This window comes from Pipistrellus hanaki (assembly GCF_964339955.1).
Source record: "Pipistrellus hanaki genome assembly, chromosome: 15".
NCBI lineage: Eukaryota > Metazoa > Chordata > Mammalia > Chiroptera > Vespertilionidae > Pipistrellus > Pipistrellus hanaki.
The window spans coordinates 12,307,180-12,326,552 of NC_140517.1; the positions used below are offsets into that span (position 1 = coordinate 12,307,180).

Below are 19,373 nucleotides of genomic sequence, written 5' to 3' on the forward strand. Positions count from 1 at the left end.
GTCACTGAATTCTAGTTTTCTAAGGACACATGTTCTCAATGTTAATGAGAGCTTTCTACAGACTTCCCAATGGCTGAGGGCCTGACTTCACCTCGGATAGTGCTAAGTCCTGTTCCTTCCAGAGTTTAGTGCGCAGAGAGCCAGTTCACTTATAGGCCCCCCAGACTCAGCCTCTTTAGAAAAAGCTTAGAGGAGAGTTCTGAAAGGAGGGCTCGTTTGATTAACTGCTGTTTAAAATTCGTTCTCTCTAAAACAGGGGTCTTCAAACTACGGCCCTCGGGCCACATGCAGCCCCCAGGGGAGTCTGATCCTGCCTGCCAGGTTTTTTGGGCAGTGAGCGCAGCCAAGGTGTTACAGTAGGGATTAGTAGTTCATATAGTCCGGCCCTCCAGCTCTCTGAGGGACCGTGATCTGGCCCCCACTTTAAAAAGTTTGAGGACCCCTGCTCTAAAACATGGACTTCTTACTACATGGGTACTTGGACTTTGAGGACTTTGGTAAGAGTATTAACAATGCAAAACAACATAAAAATGAGGTAAGCCAACCTAAAGAAACCAATTCCTCACCTCTGACAACAGCTTACGGTTAAACCCTGGTCAGTCACCGTGATGCTAATTTATTTTTCCAAAATAAGTGTGTTGACCAGGAAGCCCAAGGTCTTTCTACTCAAATTGTGATGGGAAAAGGGGTATTGGCCTCCCCCCACAGAACAAGCCAGGTACCAAAGTACCAGCCGCCCAAGCAACCTCAGCAGAAAAATCCTCCCCGGGTCTGCTAAAGGCGAAAGGCGAAAGTGGGAACCTAAACTCTCTGAATGTGTTAATGTGCGTGGGTACTCATTTATTCTGATCCTAGAGGCCCGGTGCACCACATTTGTGCACTGTGGGGGGGGGGGGGATGGGTCCCTCAGCCCAAGCGGTGCCCTCTTGCAGTGGGACATCCCCCAGGAGTCCTTAGCGCTCCTGCTGTGCTCGCCAGCTGTGAGCCTGGCTTCGGGCTGGGCAGGTGGTCCTCCACGGGAGCACATTGATCACTGGGGCAGCTTTTGCATTGAGCATCTGCCCCCTGGTGGTCAGTGTGTGTCATAGTGACTGGTCTTTTTGTGGTTTGGTCATTTTGCATATTAGGGTTTTATTATATAGGATTCTCAGTAAACATTTCCATGTACTGGGGCCATTCTGTCCTGTGTTTTACTTCCACAAGCACACTGGTGTCCAGGGCAAAGGACTTGAGGTAAGACACACAAATCCCTTGTAAAATAAGAATTTGGTAAATAAAGTCAATCACGGCCTTAATCTGCATTTTACACACAGCTTTTAGATATTCTGGAACTGCATTTATTAGCAAATCTTGGCTTTGGGAATAGATGGCACAGGTCTTACAAAGTCATGTCTACTGAGAGTGGTTATTGCCGGGGCCCCCCCCCATCCTCCATACAAAATTATCAGGAAATGTCCATTCTTTTTAGTTTTCTTCTCAAGTTAAAGGCAGTATTTTATAGCTCAACCTGGAGCAATTTTTAAAAATATTTTATTTTTTAAAATATATTTTATTGATTTTTTACAGAGAGGAAGAGAGAGGGATAGAGAGTTAGAAACATCGATGTGAGAGAATCATCAATCAGCTGCCTCCTGCACACTCCCCAATGGGGACGTGCCCGCAACCAAGGTACATGCCCTTGACCGGAATCGACCTGGGATCCCTCAGTCTGCAGACCGACACTCGATATCCACTGAGCCAAACCGGTTTCGGCTATTTTATTGATTTTAGAGAGGAAGGGAGAGGGAGAGAAAGAAACACAAATGATGAGAATCGTTGATCAGCTGCCTCCTGCATGCCCCCTACTAGGGATCAAGCCCACAACCCAGGAATGTGCCCTCGGCCGGAATCAAACCTGGGACCCTTCAATCCGCAGTCTGATGCTCTCTCCATTGAGCCAAACCAGCTAGGGCACAATCGTTTTTACCATCTTCCTCCAACTCAGTCTGGCATGTTTCAGAAGTCCATTGTTTTCTGTCGGAGCCAAGCCAATGCCAAGTAAGACAACCTGGCTCAAAGCCGAAGTGTCTGTGTCCTGGTTTTCAGGATCCTCAGGAAAGGTTTAGTCATTCACCTCCATCCAGCGGATGTTCGTAAACGTCTTGCTATCCATTTTGTCAATGAACAGGCAGCCCTGCAAGTGGTCCATCTCGTGCTGGATGATGCGTGCTGCCCACCCACTGGCCTGCCACACCACCTGCTCTCCTCTGGGGTCCAGCCCTGCAAAGGAAGTTACAGTCTGGGTGAGGACATGCTGAACTGCGTCATTCTCCACCTCCTTACCACCTTGCCTGGCCCCTGGATGTTCCTCTTTGCAAGAGGCAGCATCAAAAGGGAACTCAGCACCTCTTCTCCTCCTAGAAAAGATGCCCCAATGCCAATTACCAAGTAGTCGACTTAGTTCAGTTAAGTTGCTGGGCTTACTATACGATCTTCCTAATAAGATGCTTCTCCCCTGAACACTCCTCCCACTTCTGAAGTATTGCTGCTCGCATTCAATTCCTAACAAAGCATTCTAGCTTGGTGCAACATAAAATCAGGGAGACCACTGACTTCCTGACCCTCATGGACCAAGTGGCCTGCTCAAGAGGAACCATCATCACAACCCCAGCAAAGAACCACATTCCACACAACATCCTGGTATGACAGCCCGGGAATGGCGTGTCACCTTCACCCTGGGCTGGGCAGGGCAAAAGAGGTCCCATTTCTCCCGCTCCACCATGACGGACAGCTAATTTGGGGGCAGACAGAGTGGGCGAGGGCATAGAGCAGAGGGCCAGCCTAACAACCCCCCTCCTGACCTCTCACCCCGTCTCTTCCACTTGAGCTGTCTGCCCCAGTCTGTTAGTCCTGAGTGCCGTCAACTCCCAGGTCCTGTCCTCTGTTCTCGCAGGAAGGTTCCGCTGATCGGCCATCCACGTGTCTGCACTTGGAGTTTTACAGAAACTTTCCTGGGATCCGAGGCCGCAGAAGAGACACAAGCGCTCCCCCGGCCGCCCCGGGGTCCCTGCCCTCCCGCACCTGAGATCTGCACGGCCTGGAAGCGGGGCACGTGGGCCAGGAAGCCGGCGACGCTCTCGCAGCCCTCGGGGAAGGTGACCAGGCGGCTGTCCAGCACCCGCAGGCGGGGGTTCACGAACACGCGCAGCGGGAAGGGCTCCATCTGGCGGGCCTCGCGCAGGCGCGGCGCGCAGGCGCGGAAGAGCGCCTCGGGGAACTCCAGCGCCAGCACCTGCAGCGGCACCCCGAGCTGCGGCGCGCTCAGGCCCACGCAGTGCCGCTGCCGCATCACCTGCACCAGCCGCTGCACCAGCCGCTGCAGCTCAGGTCCCGCCAGCTGCGCCGGCTCTACCGGGGCTGCCACGGCCCGCAGCGCCGGGTCTCCGACCTGGCACACGTGCGGGTATGGCGGCCTGGGCGCTCCCAGCACCAGACGCCGCAGGTAGCACCAGTAGGAGCGCTGGCGCGGCGGCCCCTCGAGGCCACCGCCGGGGCGCGTGGAACTGCAAGCCCGGGCTCCGACCGCCAGCTCCTCCGCCCACGGCAGGGCTGGCCCCGCGAGGCAGCGAGCCCGCAGTGACCCCAGCAGCAGCCCGGCCCCCAGGCGGCCCATGGTGCGCTCCAGAAGAGCGGCCCGCCCTTACGCTTTCCCCTTTCGGCCTCCGTAGCCAAGCCCTCCAGCCGCCAGGGACGCTGGGAATCGTAGTTCCCGCGCGCCTTCCTGCCCACAGAATGCTGTCTGCTTCTCGGTGGCGATAATCAGCTTTATTATTTTACTTCATTTCTTATGGTATAAGAGAAGTTACTAAGAGGTTCCCCCTTTCATTTTCTCTCCCCTGGGGCTGTCCGGACGGGCGCTGCAATAAGCCTCCAGGCCCTGGGTGCTGAGTCTGGTTCTGGGAGCAGGGAACCTCGTTAAATGCTCTCACTGGGCACATCTGCTTGCAGTGGCTCGCCTGATTCAACCTGCTCGTGCCCCTCCTCAGGGAAGGCCGGAGTGATGTGCTCGAGGCTTGACTCCTCGGCTGGGAGTTCTGGTTCTGGAGCTGCAGCTGCTGCTGGACCTGGAGCTGGAGCTGTGAGCTCTGGCACTGGCTCCCTGTCATCCAGACAGAAGACCGTCTCTTTCTTCGGCAGGATGAAGGCGAGAGGCTCCTGGACGATGCTGACGTTGACATGCCCGAGGTTTCCGTACTTGGAGAGCTGAGTGGGAGGAATGCCTGACCCGGATGGTAGGCAAAGTAAAAGAAAAAACGTTTAATAAATGTAAATACTGATATGTCACATGAAGTCACAGTCACAATAACCATATTTCAATATAGTGAACCATCATTTTGTGGCCTGGGGGGGCGTATACAGTAAAGCCAGGCTTTGAAGGTAATCTGCACAGCACAGCGCAGGGCGGATGGAGTGAGGGTCAAGAGAACCTCAGTGGGCAAGCACTGGCTTCTCTGTGACAGGCCCAAGAGAAAAGCTGGGGGGAAGTGGTGAGCAGCCCCATTGCCTGGTGTGATTAGTGGCCCACTGCCCTTTGGGACGTTCTGCCTCCTCCTCCCCTGCAACCATCCCAGGGGCAGAGAGAGTGGGTACAGGGAAGTGAAGGCACACTGGAAAATCATACAATATCTGGTTCTTTTGTGATTAGCTTCTTCCACTTAGCCACATATATACATTGTATGATACCATTTATATGAAATGTTCAGAAAGGCAAGTCTGTTGCATCAGTAAGTACATTCGTGGTTGCTGGGGAATGACTGCACTGGGCATGAGGGATCTTTTGGGGGCGATGGAAATGTTCTGAAACTGAATGGTGGTAATGGTTGTACACTTCTGTACATTCACTAAAATTTCAGAAGTAGGTGAATGAATTAGTATGTGAATAAGATCGACCAAGTAGTTTTTAAAATCCTCTCCCCTTTCTCTTACCTAATGTCTGTGCTATCTGAGCTGGTGGGAAAAGGACTTGGAGACAGCGGTTTAAATAAGGAACGAGGTCCTCCAGGAAGACAGTGCAGAACTGGATGAAAAGCTCCCGCTCCCCACTGGTGAAGGCAGCCTCTTCGGCGCGATGGAAGCCCAGGATCACTCTGGTTACCTAGGAGACAGAGGCACCGTCAGTCACAGCATTGGTCTACCACACCCTCCATGAGAGCAGCCTGCCACTATCAGCAGTGCATGAAACTAAGCACAAACGTGCAGCCTCCGTTTTCGTGAAGAAAGCTGTTCCAAACGGTACGTGATAGTACTACTTTGTTTGAATTCAGAAGTGTGATCACTTTTCACAACTATGTCATTTCACTGCTGTCTTTCTGAACCAACTTGTTTCATCACCGTCGCTTGTTCCAGTGGAAGAAGAATACCTGGTTCTTGACTCCCATGGGAGACTGTCCAGAACTATGTTGGATCCAGGAAAATAAAGCAAAAAAATTATAAAAGGGTTTTACTGAGTAAGGCCAGGAAGCTAGGTCACTAGGAAACTGTAAAGGAAGAAGGAAACAGAGCTGGAAAGAAGTTCCAGATACAAAGAACAGAGCAGCCGACTCGCCATTACAGACAGGTGACATGCTAACAGGATTAACAAGACTCTGGTGCTAGATGCCCTGGTTCAAGTCCTAGCTATGCCACTTACTGGTTCTGTGACTTCCAACTGATTACTTACCTGGAAAGCCCTCCATACCTTCTGGTCCTCAGTTTCCTCATCCCTTTTCTTTCCTTCCCTTCCTCAGTTTCCTCAACAACAGACCTCCTACCTCATAGAATTTAGAGGATCAAATCTAAATATGTGCAAAGTATGATGAATGCTATTTGGCATGGAGTGAGTTCTATATAAATATTAGTGAATTACTATTATTTGAATTTCACTGACTCTAAATGTGCTAGCCGGTGTGGCTCAGTAGGTTTGATCGGCATCCCTTACACCGAAAGGTGGCGGATTTGATTCCAGTCAGGGCATATAACCAGGTTTTGGGTTCAGTCCCTGGCCGGGGTGTGTATAAGAGGCAACTGATTGATGTTTCTCTCTCAGAAAAAAAAAAAAAAAAAAAAGTGCAGCATACTAGGATATTACAGTAGCAAGAGCATTACTTGTTTTAGGCAGAATTCTAAGATAGTTTGTGTGTCATTTCTATCCCCTTGAATCCACTTCTTTGTGTAATCCCCTCCCCTTAGTTGCAGGCAGAATCTGTGGCTTATTTCTAACCAATAGCAAATGGCTAAGGTGGTAGAGCAGGGTATGGGGGGAAATGGTGACGTGGGGTGACACGCGCAAACACACACACACACACACACACACACACACACACACACGGCATACAGATAATGTGTTGTGGAACTGTGCACCTAAAGCCTGTGTAATTTTGTTATCCAGTCTCACCCCAGTAAATTGAAAGAAAAAGAATATGGCCAAGGTGAAGAATTTTGCAGTTGCAATGAAAGACCCTAATCGAGTGACTGAATTAACCGAAAGTGGGCCGGATTTAATCAAATGGGCCTTTTACGAGAGGGCTGACGACTTCCCTAAGAGAGGTTTGTGCAGGAGATACTCTTCCACTGACCCTGAAGAGTCAAAGAGCCAGACACTGCGCCTGGCCTCCTGCTCCACACAAACTGGGAGTGACCAATGAGGGTGGGAGTTCGTTACTCAGCCACGGAAAGCAAATACATCACAGAATCGTGACTACAGGTTCACCTCTCCATGGGCTGTTGTAGGTTCCATGAAGGGGGACTAACTGGCTAAGAATGGTTCAGCCATTACAAACCCCCAGAGCCACACCAAGCCTCTCTAAGTCAGCAGTCACCACCGCCATGCGGACTGGTTTATTACCAAAGCCTGGTCTTCTGTCACCAAAGAAGGTTCCAACAGAGAGCCGACGGCATGTGCTCACCTTGGCCAGGGCGTCCTCCAGGACCCTGGTCACGTCCTGCGCCAGGGCTATGGGGCAGCAGAGGCGCAGGTCGTTGAAGGCGACCAGGATGTTGTTGAGGAAGCAGGCCAGGGGTGGGAAGTCCAGGAGCACCATGGGCGGCTGCAGGGTCCCCGGCTGAGTCACGGGCACCGCGGCAGGCAGGCTGCTGCTGCTGCCCAGAATGGCCGGAGCCGAGATGAGGGTGTAGGAGTTCATCTCATCCTGGAACTTCTCCACCGCCTCCTGGATCGCCTTCCGGAAAGTGCTGATGGCGACCTGCTGGAAGACGGGAGCCAGCTGGCCCCGGAAGTCGGCCCCCACCCGGCTGAAGGACAGCCCGAAGTACATGCACTGGCCCAGCAGCGAGTCCAGGCGGCCGCCGATCCCGCGGTGGAGGTCGGCCTCCAGCACCTGCAGGAACTGAGAGACCTTCTGCAGGACCCAGCCGTGGAAGATGGCGCCCTCGTTCACGGTGCGCTCCCCCGGGCCGGGGCACAGCAGCGGGTCCTCGTCCGAGAAGATGGCGCGGTACTGGGTGATGATATCAAACAGGTGGACGCGGCAGGCCTCAATGGTCTTTGTGATGTGGAAGTAGGGGTCGTCGTTGGGGATGGCGGCCAGGATGGAACGGAGCCAAGCGTCTCGGGCCTGAAGGAACTTCACCCGCAGCTCGGCCTCCGTGAAGATGCCCATGCGCCGCAGGAAGCCGATGACGCGCAGGCAGGCGGGGAGCTGGATGCTGGTCCGCAGCTGCTGGATCAGCTGGCTCAGCATCAGCTGCATGGACTGGCGCACCTCGTTCACGATGCCCTGGCAACGCGGAGGGGCGAGTCACACCACTAACCCCGAATACTCCCCCTGCTTTCCTAACATAGGAAGTAGATTTCCTAAAACCGACCCAGACTGGGTCCCCATGGCCCTACCTCACCGGCCCCCTCATGCTCTCCCCTTGCTCACTGCAGTCCAGTCCCACCGGCTGTCTTTGTATTTTTTTAAAATGCATTTTTATTGATTTCAGAGACGAAGGGAGAGGGAGCGACAGAAATATCAATGATGAGGGAGAATCATCAATTAGCTGCCTCTTGGATGCCATCAACCAGGGACCGAGCCCGAAACCTGGGCATGTGTTCTGTCTGGGAATCGAACTGTGACCTCCTAGTTCGTAAGTCAACGCTCCATCACTGGGCTCCCCTGGCTGGGCTGTCTCTGTATTTTTTAACACTCCAACTTCCCTCCTCAGCCTGCTGTGCTTGTTCTTTCCACGTTCTGGTTTGCTCTCTCCCCTCACATCTACGCGCGGCTGGGTCCTTCTGATCTGGGTCTGAGCTTACATGTTCTCTCTCCAGAAGAGCCTTTCCTGACCACTCTCCCCAGAGCCATGGTTTTCAACCTTTCTGACGCCGCGACCCTTTAATACACTTTCTGATGTTGTGGTGACCTCACGATGGCCTTGGGCGACCCTGTCACGGCCCTCAGGTTGAGAACCGCTGCTGTAGAGCCTAAAGACATCGGAAAACACAGATACTTGCATGACGATTCATTAGCAGTAGCAAAATTACAGCTATGAAGTAGCAACGAAAATAATTTTATGGCTGGGGGTCACCTGTATGAAAAGGCAGCGGCATTAGAAAGGTTAAGAACCACGGCCCGAGAGTAACTCACCCTGGTCTCCTTCCATCCCATCCCCTGGGCTTTCTCTAGACAGTCGCTGTCTAAACGGAGCCTATTGTTTACCTGTTCATTTGCCAACTATCAGCTTCCGCTCATGAGAGCCAGGGCCTCATTTGCTTTGTTCACATTGCACACCCAGCCCCTAGATCAGCGAGTGCCTGGCACACGGGCTCCTATTTCTCAGTTGAATAAATGAGTGAATGTATGTTTGTGTTCCAGCCTGGCTGGTTGGCTGGCAGCAACTGATGTGAAACATATAAAGTTTCTGCCTAGCCGAAACCGGTATGGCTCAATGGATAGAGCGTCGGCTTGGGGACTGAAAGGTCCCGGGTTCGATTCCAGTCAAGGGCATGCACCTTGGTTGCGGGCACATCCCCAGTAGGGGGTGTGCAAGAGGCAGCTGATCGATGACTGTCTCTCATCGATGTTTCTAAAACTCTCTATCTCTCTCCCTTCCTCTCTGTACAAAATCAATAAAATATATTAAAAGCAGTAATACAGAATAAAAAAAAAAAAAGTAAAAAAAAAGTTTCTGCCTAAAGGTTCAGCGATGACCACGGAATTACTGGTCACAAGAACATCCGTGTGAGTCCCCTCTGCTGGGGGAGGCGGGCTACCTGGATGACGGGGATGGAGGAGTACTTCTTCTCCAGTCGGCGGACGTAGGCTGCGAGCTCCAGGGCCTCCTCGTAGTAGCTGTTCCGGACGCAGGTGTCCATGAGCTGGGGAATCTCTAAGATCTCCAGGATTTCCGTGTGCCGGTTCAGGGTCAGGGTGTTCATCCGGCGGCTGGCGCTGATCTCCTCGGCCTCCTTCACAAAGCTCCTGGGGCAATCGGGAGAACGTTGGTTGCTCCCTGCTCCGCACCCAAACCTTGATTGCAATTAGTCAGCATTTGCTGTGAACTGGGCACTAGGCGGGCCGGTTTGATCTAATCTTCAAACCAAATTATGAGGTAAGTACCCTTGAAGAAACTTTAATCTCGGGTTAAGCGACCTGTCCAAGACCACACAACTAGCAAATGAACCCAGATCTGCCACTTAACTAGCTGTGGCAAGGTAGCTAGGCTTTCCTAACTGTTTCGTTGGTAAAATAATAATTAAGGATGTGAGGATTAAATGAGATGATGTGTGTAAAGTATTTAACACAGAACCTGACTCAGACTAAATGTTCCTTTAATAACAGCTCAATCTATTCCTATGCTGTTGTTAACCTTGGTTCCCACAAGTTTCCATTTCTTCTGCATAATGGCAGAGATCCGCCAGGACCGGTTTGGCTCAGTGGATAGAGCGTAGGCCTGCGGACTGAAAGGTCCCTGGTTTGATTCCAGGCAAGGGCATGTACCTTGGTTGCTGGCACATCCCCAGTAGGGGGTGTGCAAGAGGCAGCTGATTGATGATTCTCTCTCATCGATGTTTCTAACTCTCTATCCCTCTCTCTTCCTCTCTGTGAAAAATCAATAAAATATATATTTTTAAAAAGTTTAATCTTTCATTTAAAAAAAAAATGGCAGAGATCCGTTTTATGAAGTCCCCTATCTGTTTTGGGGTGGGTAGAAGGGTACAAAAGCTATTGTCAATTAGCCAAAGATTCAAAAGAACATTTAAAAGCATTTATCATGAAAGGCTGGAAGGCAGAATTAGGGATAATGGATTGAGGGTCTAAAAAAGCAGAATATGACTCAAAAACAAGGAATTTTTAAAAATAAATTTTTGCCAACCCCAAATGGTAGGATTTCCTTGTCAGTTTCCTATCAATGAAAGTTTTGGAGCAGAAGACTTCTGGTGGAGTTGTATGCGTTGTGTCTATAGGTGTGTTTATGTATATTTACATAAATATGCCTATCTAGTAAGCTGCCAATTGTTGATAGTTAAGTATGTCAGGGCCCAACTCTTTCTGTTTTGCATGGATTCTCTTCGTTTATTGCTCACACAACCCTCTGAGGGAGGGATGTGCTGCTAGGTTCGTTTTGACTAGTAAACTTAACGGCTGGGCCCTTGGACAATCACGAAATTCTGTGTCTCAACTTCCTCATACATAAAAAGGGGAACACAGTACCTACCTCGGAGACTGTTGTGAATGTTAAATGAATTAATAAAGTGCTGGGAGAGCACTAACCGGTTTGGCTCAGCGGATAGAGCGGCGAATCCCAGGAATTTGATTCCGGTCAAGGGCAGGTACCTTGGTTGTGGGCACACCCCTAGTGGGGAGGGTGCAGGGGGCAGCTGATTGACGTTTCTCTGTCATTGATGTTTCTCTCTCTCTCCCTTCCTCTCTGTAAAAAAATCAATCAATCAATATATATATATTTAAAAATAATGAAGTGCTCGGAGAGCCTGGGACATGTAGGCGCTACGTTAACTGTGTGCTATATCCACCATAGGAAATGTCACCATTGCAGTTGTTTAAAAGCCCCTCTGGCACCGCCCACCGCACCTGCAGCTCTGCTGGAAGCTGGGCAAGCGGTCGAGCAGGCGGCCCACCGACGCCTCCACGTCGCCGAACAGGCGGTGGATGCGCTCGGTGCACTCGGCGCCGCGGATGAAGGTCTTGTAGTTGGCGAAGGCCAGGTCGCGCGTCTGCTGCAGCAGCTGGGCGCGCTCCTCCGCCAGGCGCTCGGGCTCGCGCCGCAGCCGCTCCAGCCCGGAGCCGCTCAGCTCCCGGAGGTAGCGGCCCACGTCGGGCCGTTCCCGCCACTGGGCCTCCGGGAAGCGATCCCGGAACAACGACGCCAGGAGCCCTTCATCCTCCACCTCCCCGACAGCCGCTGCGGTGGCGGTGGCGGTGGCGGTGGCGGGAGCCATCGCGGAGGACGGGATTGCCTCCATCGCCGCCATCTTCCCGGCAGCAACGTCACTTCCCCTTCCGGCCCAGAGAGGGCGCTGACGCCGAGTCTAGGACCGGAAGTCGCGGGGGCGCACGTGCCGCCTTGACGGTTTCTGATTGGGCGGCGCTGGCGTGGGGGGAACCAATGGGAAGCGGGCTTTGGGGGTTGTCAGGGAGAGAGGCAGGCTGGCGGCTGACTTCCTCTTCCGGCGGCTGAGGCACGTGGATCCGGTGTTCCAACAGCGGGAAAATGCGGCCTTTGACTGAAGAGGAGACTCGCGTTATGTTTGAGAAGATAGCGAAATAGTAAGAGCGCGGGAGGGGCGGAGGAGGGTGTGCGTGTGGTGGGAAGGGAAGGGGGCGGGGTGAGGCGCGGGGCCGGGGCCGGGGCCGGGCCGGGCCGTGAGGACGCGGCCTCCAGTGCGCCTCTCGTCCGCAGCATCGGGGAGAACCTTCAGCTGCTGGTCGATAGGCCCGACGGCACCTACTGCTTCAGGCTGCACAACGACCGCGTGTACTACGTGAGGTGAGGAGGGCCCGGCGGGCAGCACGGACCCGGGTGGTGGTGGTGGGGGTGGGGGGGTCTGGGTCACACTCGCGCCCTTATAATGACACCTCTTTCTTCCTCGCCCTTTTAGTGAAAAGATCTTGAAGTTGGCCGCCAACATCTCCGGTGACAAGCTGGTGTCGCTGGGAACCTGCTTCGGGAAATTCACGAAGACCCACAAGTTCCGGCTGCACATCACAGCTCTGGATTACCTGGCACCCTATGCCAAGGTTTGTGGGGTGGGTTTCCGGCCGGCCACTGGGGATGGAGGAGGTCAGGGTTGAGGGCCACCTCTATCTGGACGCAGAGAGTTGGGCAGCTTCTCTGCTACCAGCATCGGCACCAGCACGTGGAGAGGTTTGTAGGTATGGCGAGGGCCCCCGTGACAGGAGTCCCCTGACCACCCGTTGTAATTATCTCCAGCAAAATAGAAAAGCCTGCGCAAAAACCCAGCTGAAGTTCGAAAAGCAAGTAGGTGGCTGTGATGAGGGGCAGAGTGGGTCCAGAAAAAGAGCCGTTTAAACTATCCATAGGAGTGGAGGAAAGAAGCTGGCAGTTCTGTTTAGGAAATGAACAATTTGAGGGAAATATACATCTTTCAAGAAATCCATCCTATGCCGGGACCGGTTTGGCTCAGTGGATAGAGCGTCGGCCTGCGGACTGAAAGGTCCTGGGTTCGATTCCGGGCAAGGGCATGTACCTTGGTTGCGGGCACATCCCCAGTAGGGGGTGTGCAAGAGGCAGCTGATTGATTGAAACATCTCTCATCGATGTTTCTAACTCTCTATCCCTCTCTCTTCCTCTCTGTGAAAAATCAATAAAATATATTTAAAAAAAAAAAATCCATCCTAGATCCAGCTGCTAGCTTATCTGCAGGGATATAGCTTGTTAACGTTTTTGTTTTGGGATTTTTATTCTCTGTTTATGTAGTACAAAGTGTGGATAAAGCCTGGAGCAGAGCAGTCCTTCCTGTATGGGAATCACGTGTTGAAATCTGGGCTGGGTCGAATCACTGAAAACACGTCTCAGTACCAGGGAGTGGTGGTGTACTCCATGGCAGACATCCCTTTGGTGAGTACAGATTTGGTAGCTGTTACATTTTATTCAAGAAAGATGTATTTTTCGACCTGTGGGCTTGTGAGACTAAATTCTCAGCACCGTGTGAGTTTCTCAGAGAACTGTGATTTTTTTTTTTTTTTTTAATGTCTTTTGTTATTTCCAGCCTTCAGTGCGTGTTTATTGAATGACTTGAGTGAATCAGTGTCTCTTCTTTTGAATCCCAGGGTTTTGGGGTGGCAGCAAAGTCTACACAAGACTGCAGGAGAGTAGACCCCATGGCGATTGTGGTATTTCATCAAGCAGACATTGGGGAATATGTGCGACATGAAGAGACGTTGACTTAAAACGAAATCATCGCGAGGACTTGTGGCTGTGTGGAAGGGCCTAGCTTTGTCTCCCGTGTCTGTGTAGGCTCCACCATCTTGTTGAATTTGGCCAACACTGTGATCTCTCCAGGGACTACTTAGCTTGATATGGACAAATGCAGGCTGGATTCTTACTGAGCAGATATGGGTCAAAAATGGCATTTCGGGTGTTTGTGTTTGTTACTAAATAGAATATCGTGTTTTTTATATTTCAATCAGGACTTCTTATTTTCAGTAAAAGATTCTAAATCATTGGAATTGAGGACAAGAATAGCTTATTGTTATCTGTGATAACACTTTTCCAAGCTCATGGTAAGAATACAACAGGTTTTCTTATTTATTAATACTTGGAAGGTGGATATTGCTGTATGAGTATAGTTGACCATGTCTGGGATTTTACAAATGAAATTTGGATAAAATACTAAGAGCAATTTATTCTTCTAGTTTTCCTTATGATGAGTGCTGTGTGGTGTGGAAGAAAACTTGGATCATAAACCTAGTTCTAATATCTACCAGCTCCGATGTTTTAGATGAGTCATTGAAACTTTAGTGAGCTTCATTTTCTTCCGTTTCAAAAAACAGCTTTAACCATCTACCTAAGGATGGTTTTCAGAATTTGCCTAGCAAATGAGAGGTGCTGACTAAGTGGTAAGAATTGTTTTTATGTTGCATATATACTGAATGTTTCTGCTACTAAGCATAGGATCTAATGAGTATAATTTGATTATATTATTTTGGTTTTTCCAAGCTGTTTTCTGCATCTTTTTCCTGGATGGTGATTTCAGGTTGAATGTTATTTTCATCACCTTGGTTTCCTAAAACATTTCCCTTACTTTATCGGACTGGACAAAAAGCACTAATCAGAAATCCTGAAATAATTTACCGCCTTCATTCTTCCATGTGCTTCCTGAAGTCATTTTTAGAATTAAAATATTTTAAAAATGAAAGTATTTTCACAGGGAAATATTTTTTAAACTACCTATATTATAAAACAAATTTTCTAATGATTATACTGTTGAAATCCCAAAGGTGACGTCTCTAAAATAAAACATTTTTAACTACAAAGAAGCATTCTACCAATTGTAGAATGCTTTTTGACCCATTTTCTCAACTCTTCTCTCTTCACCAGTTCTCTTAACCTCTGATAGACTTAGTGGCCAGCTGGCATGGCTCGGTGGTTGAGTGTCGACCTATGAACCTGGAGGTCAAGGTTAGGTTCCAAGTCAGGGCATATGCTTGGGTTGTGGGCTGGATCTCCAATGTGGGATGTGGTTTGATTCTCTCTCATCATTGATGTTTCTCTCTCTCTCTCTCTCTCTCTCTCTCTCTCTCTCTCTCTCTCTCCCTCCCTCCCTCCCTCTCCCTTTCTCTTTGAAATTAATAAAAAATACTTAAAATAGGCCGAGACCAGTTTGGCTCAATGGATAGAGCGTCAGCTTGGGGACTGAAGGGTCCCGGGTTCGATTCCGGTCAAGGGCATGTACCTTGGTTGCGGGCATATCCCCAGTGGGGGGTGTGCAAGAGGCAGCTGATTGATGGCTCTCTCTCATCAATGTTTCTAACTCTATCTCTCTCCTTTCCTCTCTGTACAAAATCAATAAAATATATTTAAAAAAATTTTAAAAATAAATAGACTTGGTGAAGGTTAAGGGACTGGTAGTAGCATTTGGTGCGTACATTAGAAATAGCCAACATCTTGCTGAAACCGGTTTGGCTCAGTGGATAGAGCGTTGGCCTGCGGACTGAAGGGTCCCGGGTTCAATTCCGGTCAAGGGCATGTACCTTGGTTGCGGGCACATCCCCGGTGGGTGTACAAGAGGCAGCTGGTCGATGTTTCTCTCTCATCGATGTTTCTAACTCTCTATCCCTCTCTTTCTCTCTGTAAAAAGCAATAAAATATATTTTTTTTAAAAGAAAAGAAATAGGCAACATCCAAACTTATACATTTTTATTCCTTTATTGCCATTTTGCCTCAGTAGATGAGTGCAGTAAACTAAAACTTTCTAATAGGATAAATTGATTCCCCCCCCCCCCCCCCCAGTAACTTTACAAAGCTGATTTAACAAAGCTTTGACAAGATTCCGCCCCAGAAGAAAAGAGCCAGCACGCTGTAATTATGTTTGCTTAGCATTTTGGCTTGTTTGTGTCAGTAGTCGTTGAGACATTGAAGAGACGCTTCAGGAAGTACAGCTGCAGGACCCCAGAAAGAACAATCACAAGGCTCTGGGCCATGGACCACCAGTTCACATAGTTGTAGTTTGATTGGAGAAGGAAAAAGTCAGCCATTTTCCTCATGCGGGCAAAGTTGTAATGACGCCACATGTGAAAGATATTTTTCTGTACCTTTCGTGTACTTTCCTGTGGGACAGACAATGAAATAAGGAAAGGATGCCTCCCTGCCCCCATCTAGCCTCACCTGGATGCTCTCTAGCTAAAAAATAAAAAGTGGACAAAGGATTTAAATAGACATTTCTCCAAAGAAGATATACAAATGTTGAAAAAACACCTGAAAAGTTGCTCAGTGACATTAGAAACAATTCAAAATCACAAGATACCATTTCACACTCACAAGCGTGAAGATGTGGGGAAATTTCCTGATGTAAAGTGGTTTAGGCATTGTGGGAAACAACCATTCCTCAGTCAATTACTACCCTGTTTCCCCGAAAATAAGACAGTGTCTTATATTAATTTTTGCTCCCAAAGATGTGCTAGGTCTTTCCATGCTAGGTCTTATTTTCGGAGGATATCTTATTTTCGGGGAAACACGGTATATGACCCAGTACACTACTTTATATAGAAATAAAACCGCATTTACACAAAAACTTACACAAAAACAGCTGCATTATTCATGATAGACCAAAAAAATGAAAACAATGCAAATATCTGTCAGTTGATGGGTGGGTAATTAATGTGGTATATCCATTCAATAGGATATTATTCAGCCATGAAAAGGAATTAAATAATATATGCTACAATATGGATGAGCCTTAATTTCACTCATATGAAATGTACAAAATGGGCACATTTATGGAGCCAAAAAGTATAAAACAAGAACAAGTCATAAAAACTAAAAGCTACAAATCCCCTTGCCTGTTTGGTTTCTCAGCTCAAATACTATCACTCCCATATTTTTCATCTTTTTCCAAATTTAAAATCTGTTTCCATGGATGTTTCCCACAAAACAGTTACCTCAATTGCATCCAGAGTGTTATTCAGTTGTTTTCTTTCGTTCTGTTTATGGTCTATCTCAGGCTCTTCATAGAAGACTCCAAAATTGAGGTACACTTGCACAGAACCAAAGTGATTTTGCTGATTTTTTAGACAAAGTTGATAAAAACCTGTGGGAATTCCTGGATCATTACCAAGTCTTGGTCTCCCACCCTTTGTTGATCTCTCTCTCTAGGTGTGGAGAAACCAGTTCTCCAGGGGTCAGTGAGCTAATTAGCACCTTTTTACTTAGGAAGTACAGCGATCCAACTTTTGATGTAGAAGTTACACTGATCTTACATGAAACTTTATTCATTTTTTCATTAAGGTATTATTGATCTTACATGAAACTTTTACTCAACATTACTTATAATAATCATGTTTTGGCAGATATTACTAATGGTCGATAGAGAAATTAGTGTTTCCTTCCCCTTTTTCAACCTATTATCTCAAGGAATTTCTCAAATTGAGTTGAAATTAAGAGCTGGAGGATACCATCTCAAACTTAAACGAGGCAAAAATTGATGTGAATGAAAGAAATGATTAACTGCTAGGTGGTCTGTACAGGGACTGATGGTTCGGGGCATAAACTGGTGCTGGTTTTCAGCTGGGGTCGCCTCCCCTTGTGTGTGTGTGAGAGTGTATTTATCGAAATGGTTGGAAGGCACTACTGGCATGGAGGGGCCAAAGATGCTAAATATCTTATAATGCTACAAAGTGAAGGATCGTCTATGCTCCTTGAAAAACATCTTTTTGTACACCTGGCTGGTAGAGTGCTGCTGACTGGTGCTGTCCCAGGTGGGGACAGGCTCGATCTGGCTGTAGGGCTTTGCTGGTGACTTAGAGAAGTGCTTTGCTGTGTGATGTGGATATTTTTCATGGCTGTGCATTTCCTCTTGTTCTGGGTGCTTTTTGGTAACTGGGTCATGTATTCTGATGACTGGAAAGAGATGTCATCCCATAATAAATTTATTAAATGAAATCCTGTATCTTTAATGAGTCTGTCTGTTTCCCATATTCTGGTTAGTTGGGGGTGATGAGATAAAATTGAGTTTCTGGACCCTGGAGTTGTAATTAGTCACCTGGAGACTTGGCCACTGGCTCTCCAGGAAAACTGGTTTATGGTGTTGCAGGCTGAAGTTTTTCCTACTGTTTTACCATCCTAGGCAAAAAAAGCCAGGGTTTTCACATCTTAGCCACTTAATTTCAATACTTCATCATTTTCCCAATTAAAAAAAAAAGACGATTATTAGAATAGCCATAGTTATAAAAACAGACCTGTCTCGTGGGTAGAGAAGTTAATCTGGCCCCGGACATTCTGAGAGGTTTCTATGAGAAAACCTTGTGGGGTATGTGCAGTGGCAGCAATATGCCGGTCATGTGATATTCCCAGTGTCCGCTGAACCTGCCAAGACACATGAAGAGGGAGAACAGTCCCTGATATGTCACCAAGAAGCTCGTTAAGTGGAAAGATTGATATCCTGTGTGGTTCTCAGTCAGGGATGGTGCTGTCCACCCTCTGGGGATTTGGATTGAGTTAATGGTGTTGCAGTGGGGTGAGGAGAGACAGCAAAGATGAACATCCTGCCATGTTAGGAACAAAGAATTGCCCCAAATGCAGATGGCACGCCTATAAAAAAGACATGTCGCAGACCTTACAGCAGGCCTACATCGGCTGGTGTGCAAGATTCTGGTTGTAGCCTTGACTGAACTAGTGTGGCTTTGAGCTCCCTGGTGTTGTCCTCACACACTTGGGCTTATTTCATGCTTCCTAGCGAATAAGGCACTCAGTAGGCACTCACTGCCACGCTGGGTCTTGATAAACCCAGGCTACAGTGAGCTGACTATAACTACTCTTTTATCACAATTTAAAGATAAGAAAAAGCTTTGGTAAGTTCATTTAAGATGTTTTTGTTTTGTTTTTTAAACATTTTTTAAATTTCAGAGAGGGGGAGAAATAGAAACATCAATGATGAGAAGCATCTATTGGCCGTCTCCTGCACGTCCCCTACTGGGGATGGGGCCTGGGCATGTGCCCTGACGGGGAATCGAATGCTGACCTCCTGGAGCCACAGCAGCTTGGCAAAATAAGTCTTGAAGTTACAGTGGAGTAAGGTCAGTATACAGAATCTATTACTATGTGAGCAGATTAGAAAGTTAAGGTTTCTAAAATGAAAAACCAAGGGAATGAACTGCCTCTAACTGCACTATTGAGTGGGACGGATTGAAGTACCAGGCCTGTGAACAGGCAGGTTGAAAACATTTACCTTCTTAACACAAACAGGACTGTCTGGCCCGATAGAGAAATGTTGAGCCAGTGACCCTCAGTTTGCCAGAATTACCCCTAAAGGCAGGAGACTAAATGTTGCTCTTCCAGTCCCATAAACTGGTGTCTTTTTGAAATCTCTCTAAAGTCCATGTGTCTTTCCAAATCCACCTTATTTTAATATTTTAAAAATTATTTTCTCATCTCCAAATCTGAGTAAATGTGATGATGGTTTCTCCAGAAGAGGCACCCCGTTTCTCTCCTGGTTTTGAGCACACTGCCATAGCCTCCAGTTTGGGAAGCCAAGCCATATGTTTTAGTGATTATTCATCCAAGGGTTTCCATCTAACTGCAGGTCCATTTCATTAACAGATGGAGAATCACAGCATAATAAAGACAACCAGAACCTCATGTTAGTCTAGGACTTGACCCACTTTACAAAAGGAAACAAAAAAAATTCTCCCATGTGGCCAGAGGAGCCCAGGTAC

At 48.4% G+C, this 19,373-nt stretch overlaps 3 protein-coding genes across 6 annotated transcripts in view; 1 reads left to right on the top strand and 2 right to left on the bottom strand.

The window, feature by feature from the left end:
• The window catches only part of TMED6 (transmembrane p24 trafficking protein 6), a 328,748-nt gene that overhangs the window by 308,847 nt on the left and 528 nt on the right, over positions 1-19,373 (bottom strand). Inside the window, exons 2-4 of the mRNA XM_084861164.1 lie at positions 17,898-18,024; positions 16,602-16,750; positions 14,463-15,770 (exon numbers count right to left, since the gene is read on the bottom strand). Coding sequence (XP_084717290.1) covers positions 15,537-15,770; positions 16,602-16,750; positions 17,898-18,024 — 510 coding nt within the window. The 3' untranslated portion in view covers positions 14,463-15,536. The remainder of the gene's footprint in view (positions 1-14,462; positions 15,771-16,601; positions 16,751-17,897; positions 18,025-19,373) is intronic.
• On the bottom strand, positions 1,745-11,491 carry COG8 (component of oligomeric golgi complex 8). 3 transcript variants are annotated; one of them, XM_084861058.1, is made up of 6 exons: positions 11,052-11,491; positions 9,233-9,440; positions 6,924-7,754; positions 4,966-5,134; positions 4,074-4,259; positions 1,745-2,259 (listed from the first exon to the last, which is right to left on the bottom strand). In XM_084861058.1, the coding sequence occupies exons 1-6, from the start codon at positions 11,450-11,452 to the stop codon at positions 2,102-2,104; spliced, it is 1,953 nt and encodes a 650-aa protein (XP_084717184.1). In that variant the 5' UTR covers positions 11,453-11,491; the 3' UTR covers positions 1,745-2,101. The 3 variants fall into 3 exon arrangements, with proteins under 3 accessions (XP_084717184.1, XP_084717185.1, XP_084717183.1); XM_084861057.1 differs by lacking the exon at positions 1,745-2,259 and having other exon boundaries at positions 3,790-4,259; XM_084861059.1 differs by lacking the exons at positions 4,074-4,259; positions 4,966-5,134.
• NIP7 (nucleolar pre-rRNA processing protein NIP7) lies at positions 11,614-19,371 on the top strand. Of its 2 annotated transcripts, none has more exons than XM_084861169.1 (5): positions 11,614-11,747; positions 11,881-11,967; positions 12,080-12,218; positions 12,919-13,059; positions 18,565-19,371. In XM_084861169.1, exons 1-5 carry the CDS (start codon positions 11,692-11,694, stop codon positions 18,658-18,660), a joined length of 519 nt encoding a protein of 172 aa, XP_084717295.1. In that variant the 5' UTR covers positions 11,614-11,691; the 3' UTR covers positions 18,661-19,371. The 2 variants fall into 2 exon arrangements, with proteins under 2 accessions (XP_084717295.1, XP_084717294.1); XM_084861168.1 differs by lacking the exon at positions 18,565-19,371 and adding an exon at positions 13,272-13,627.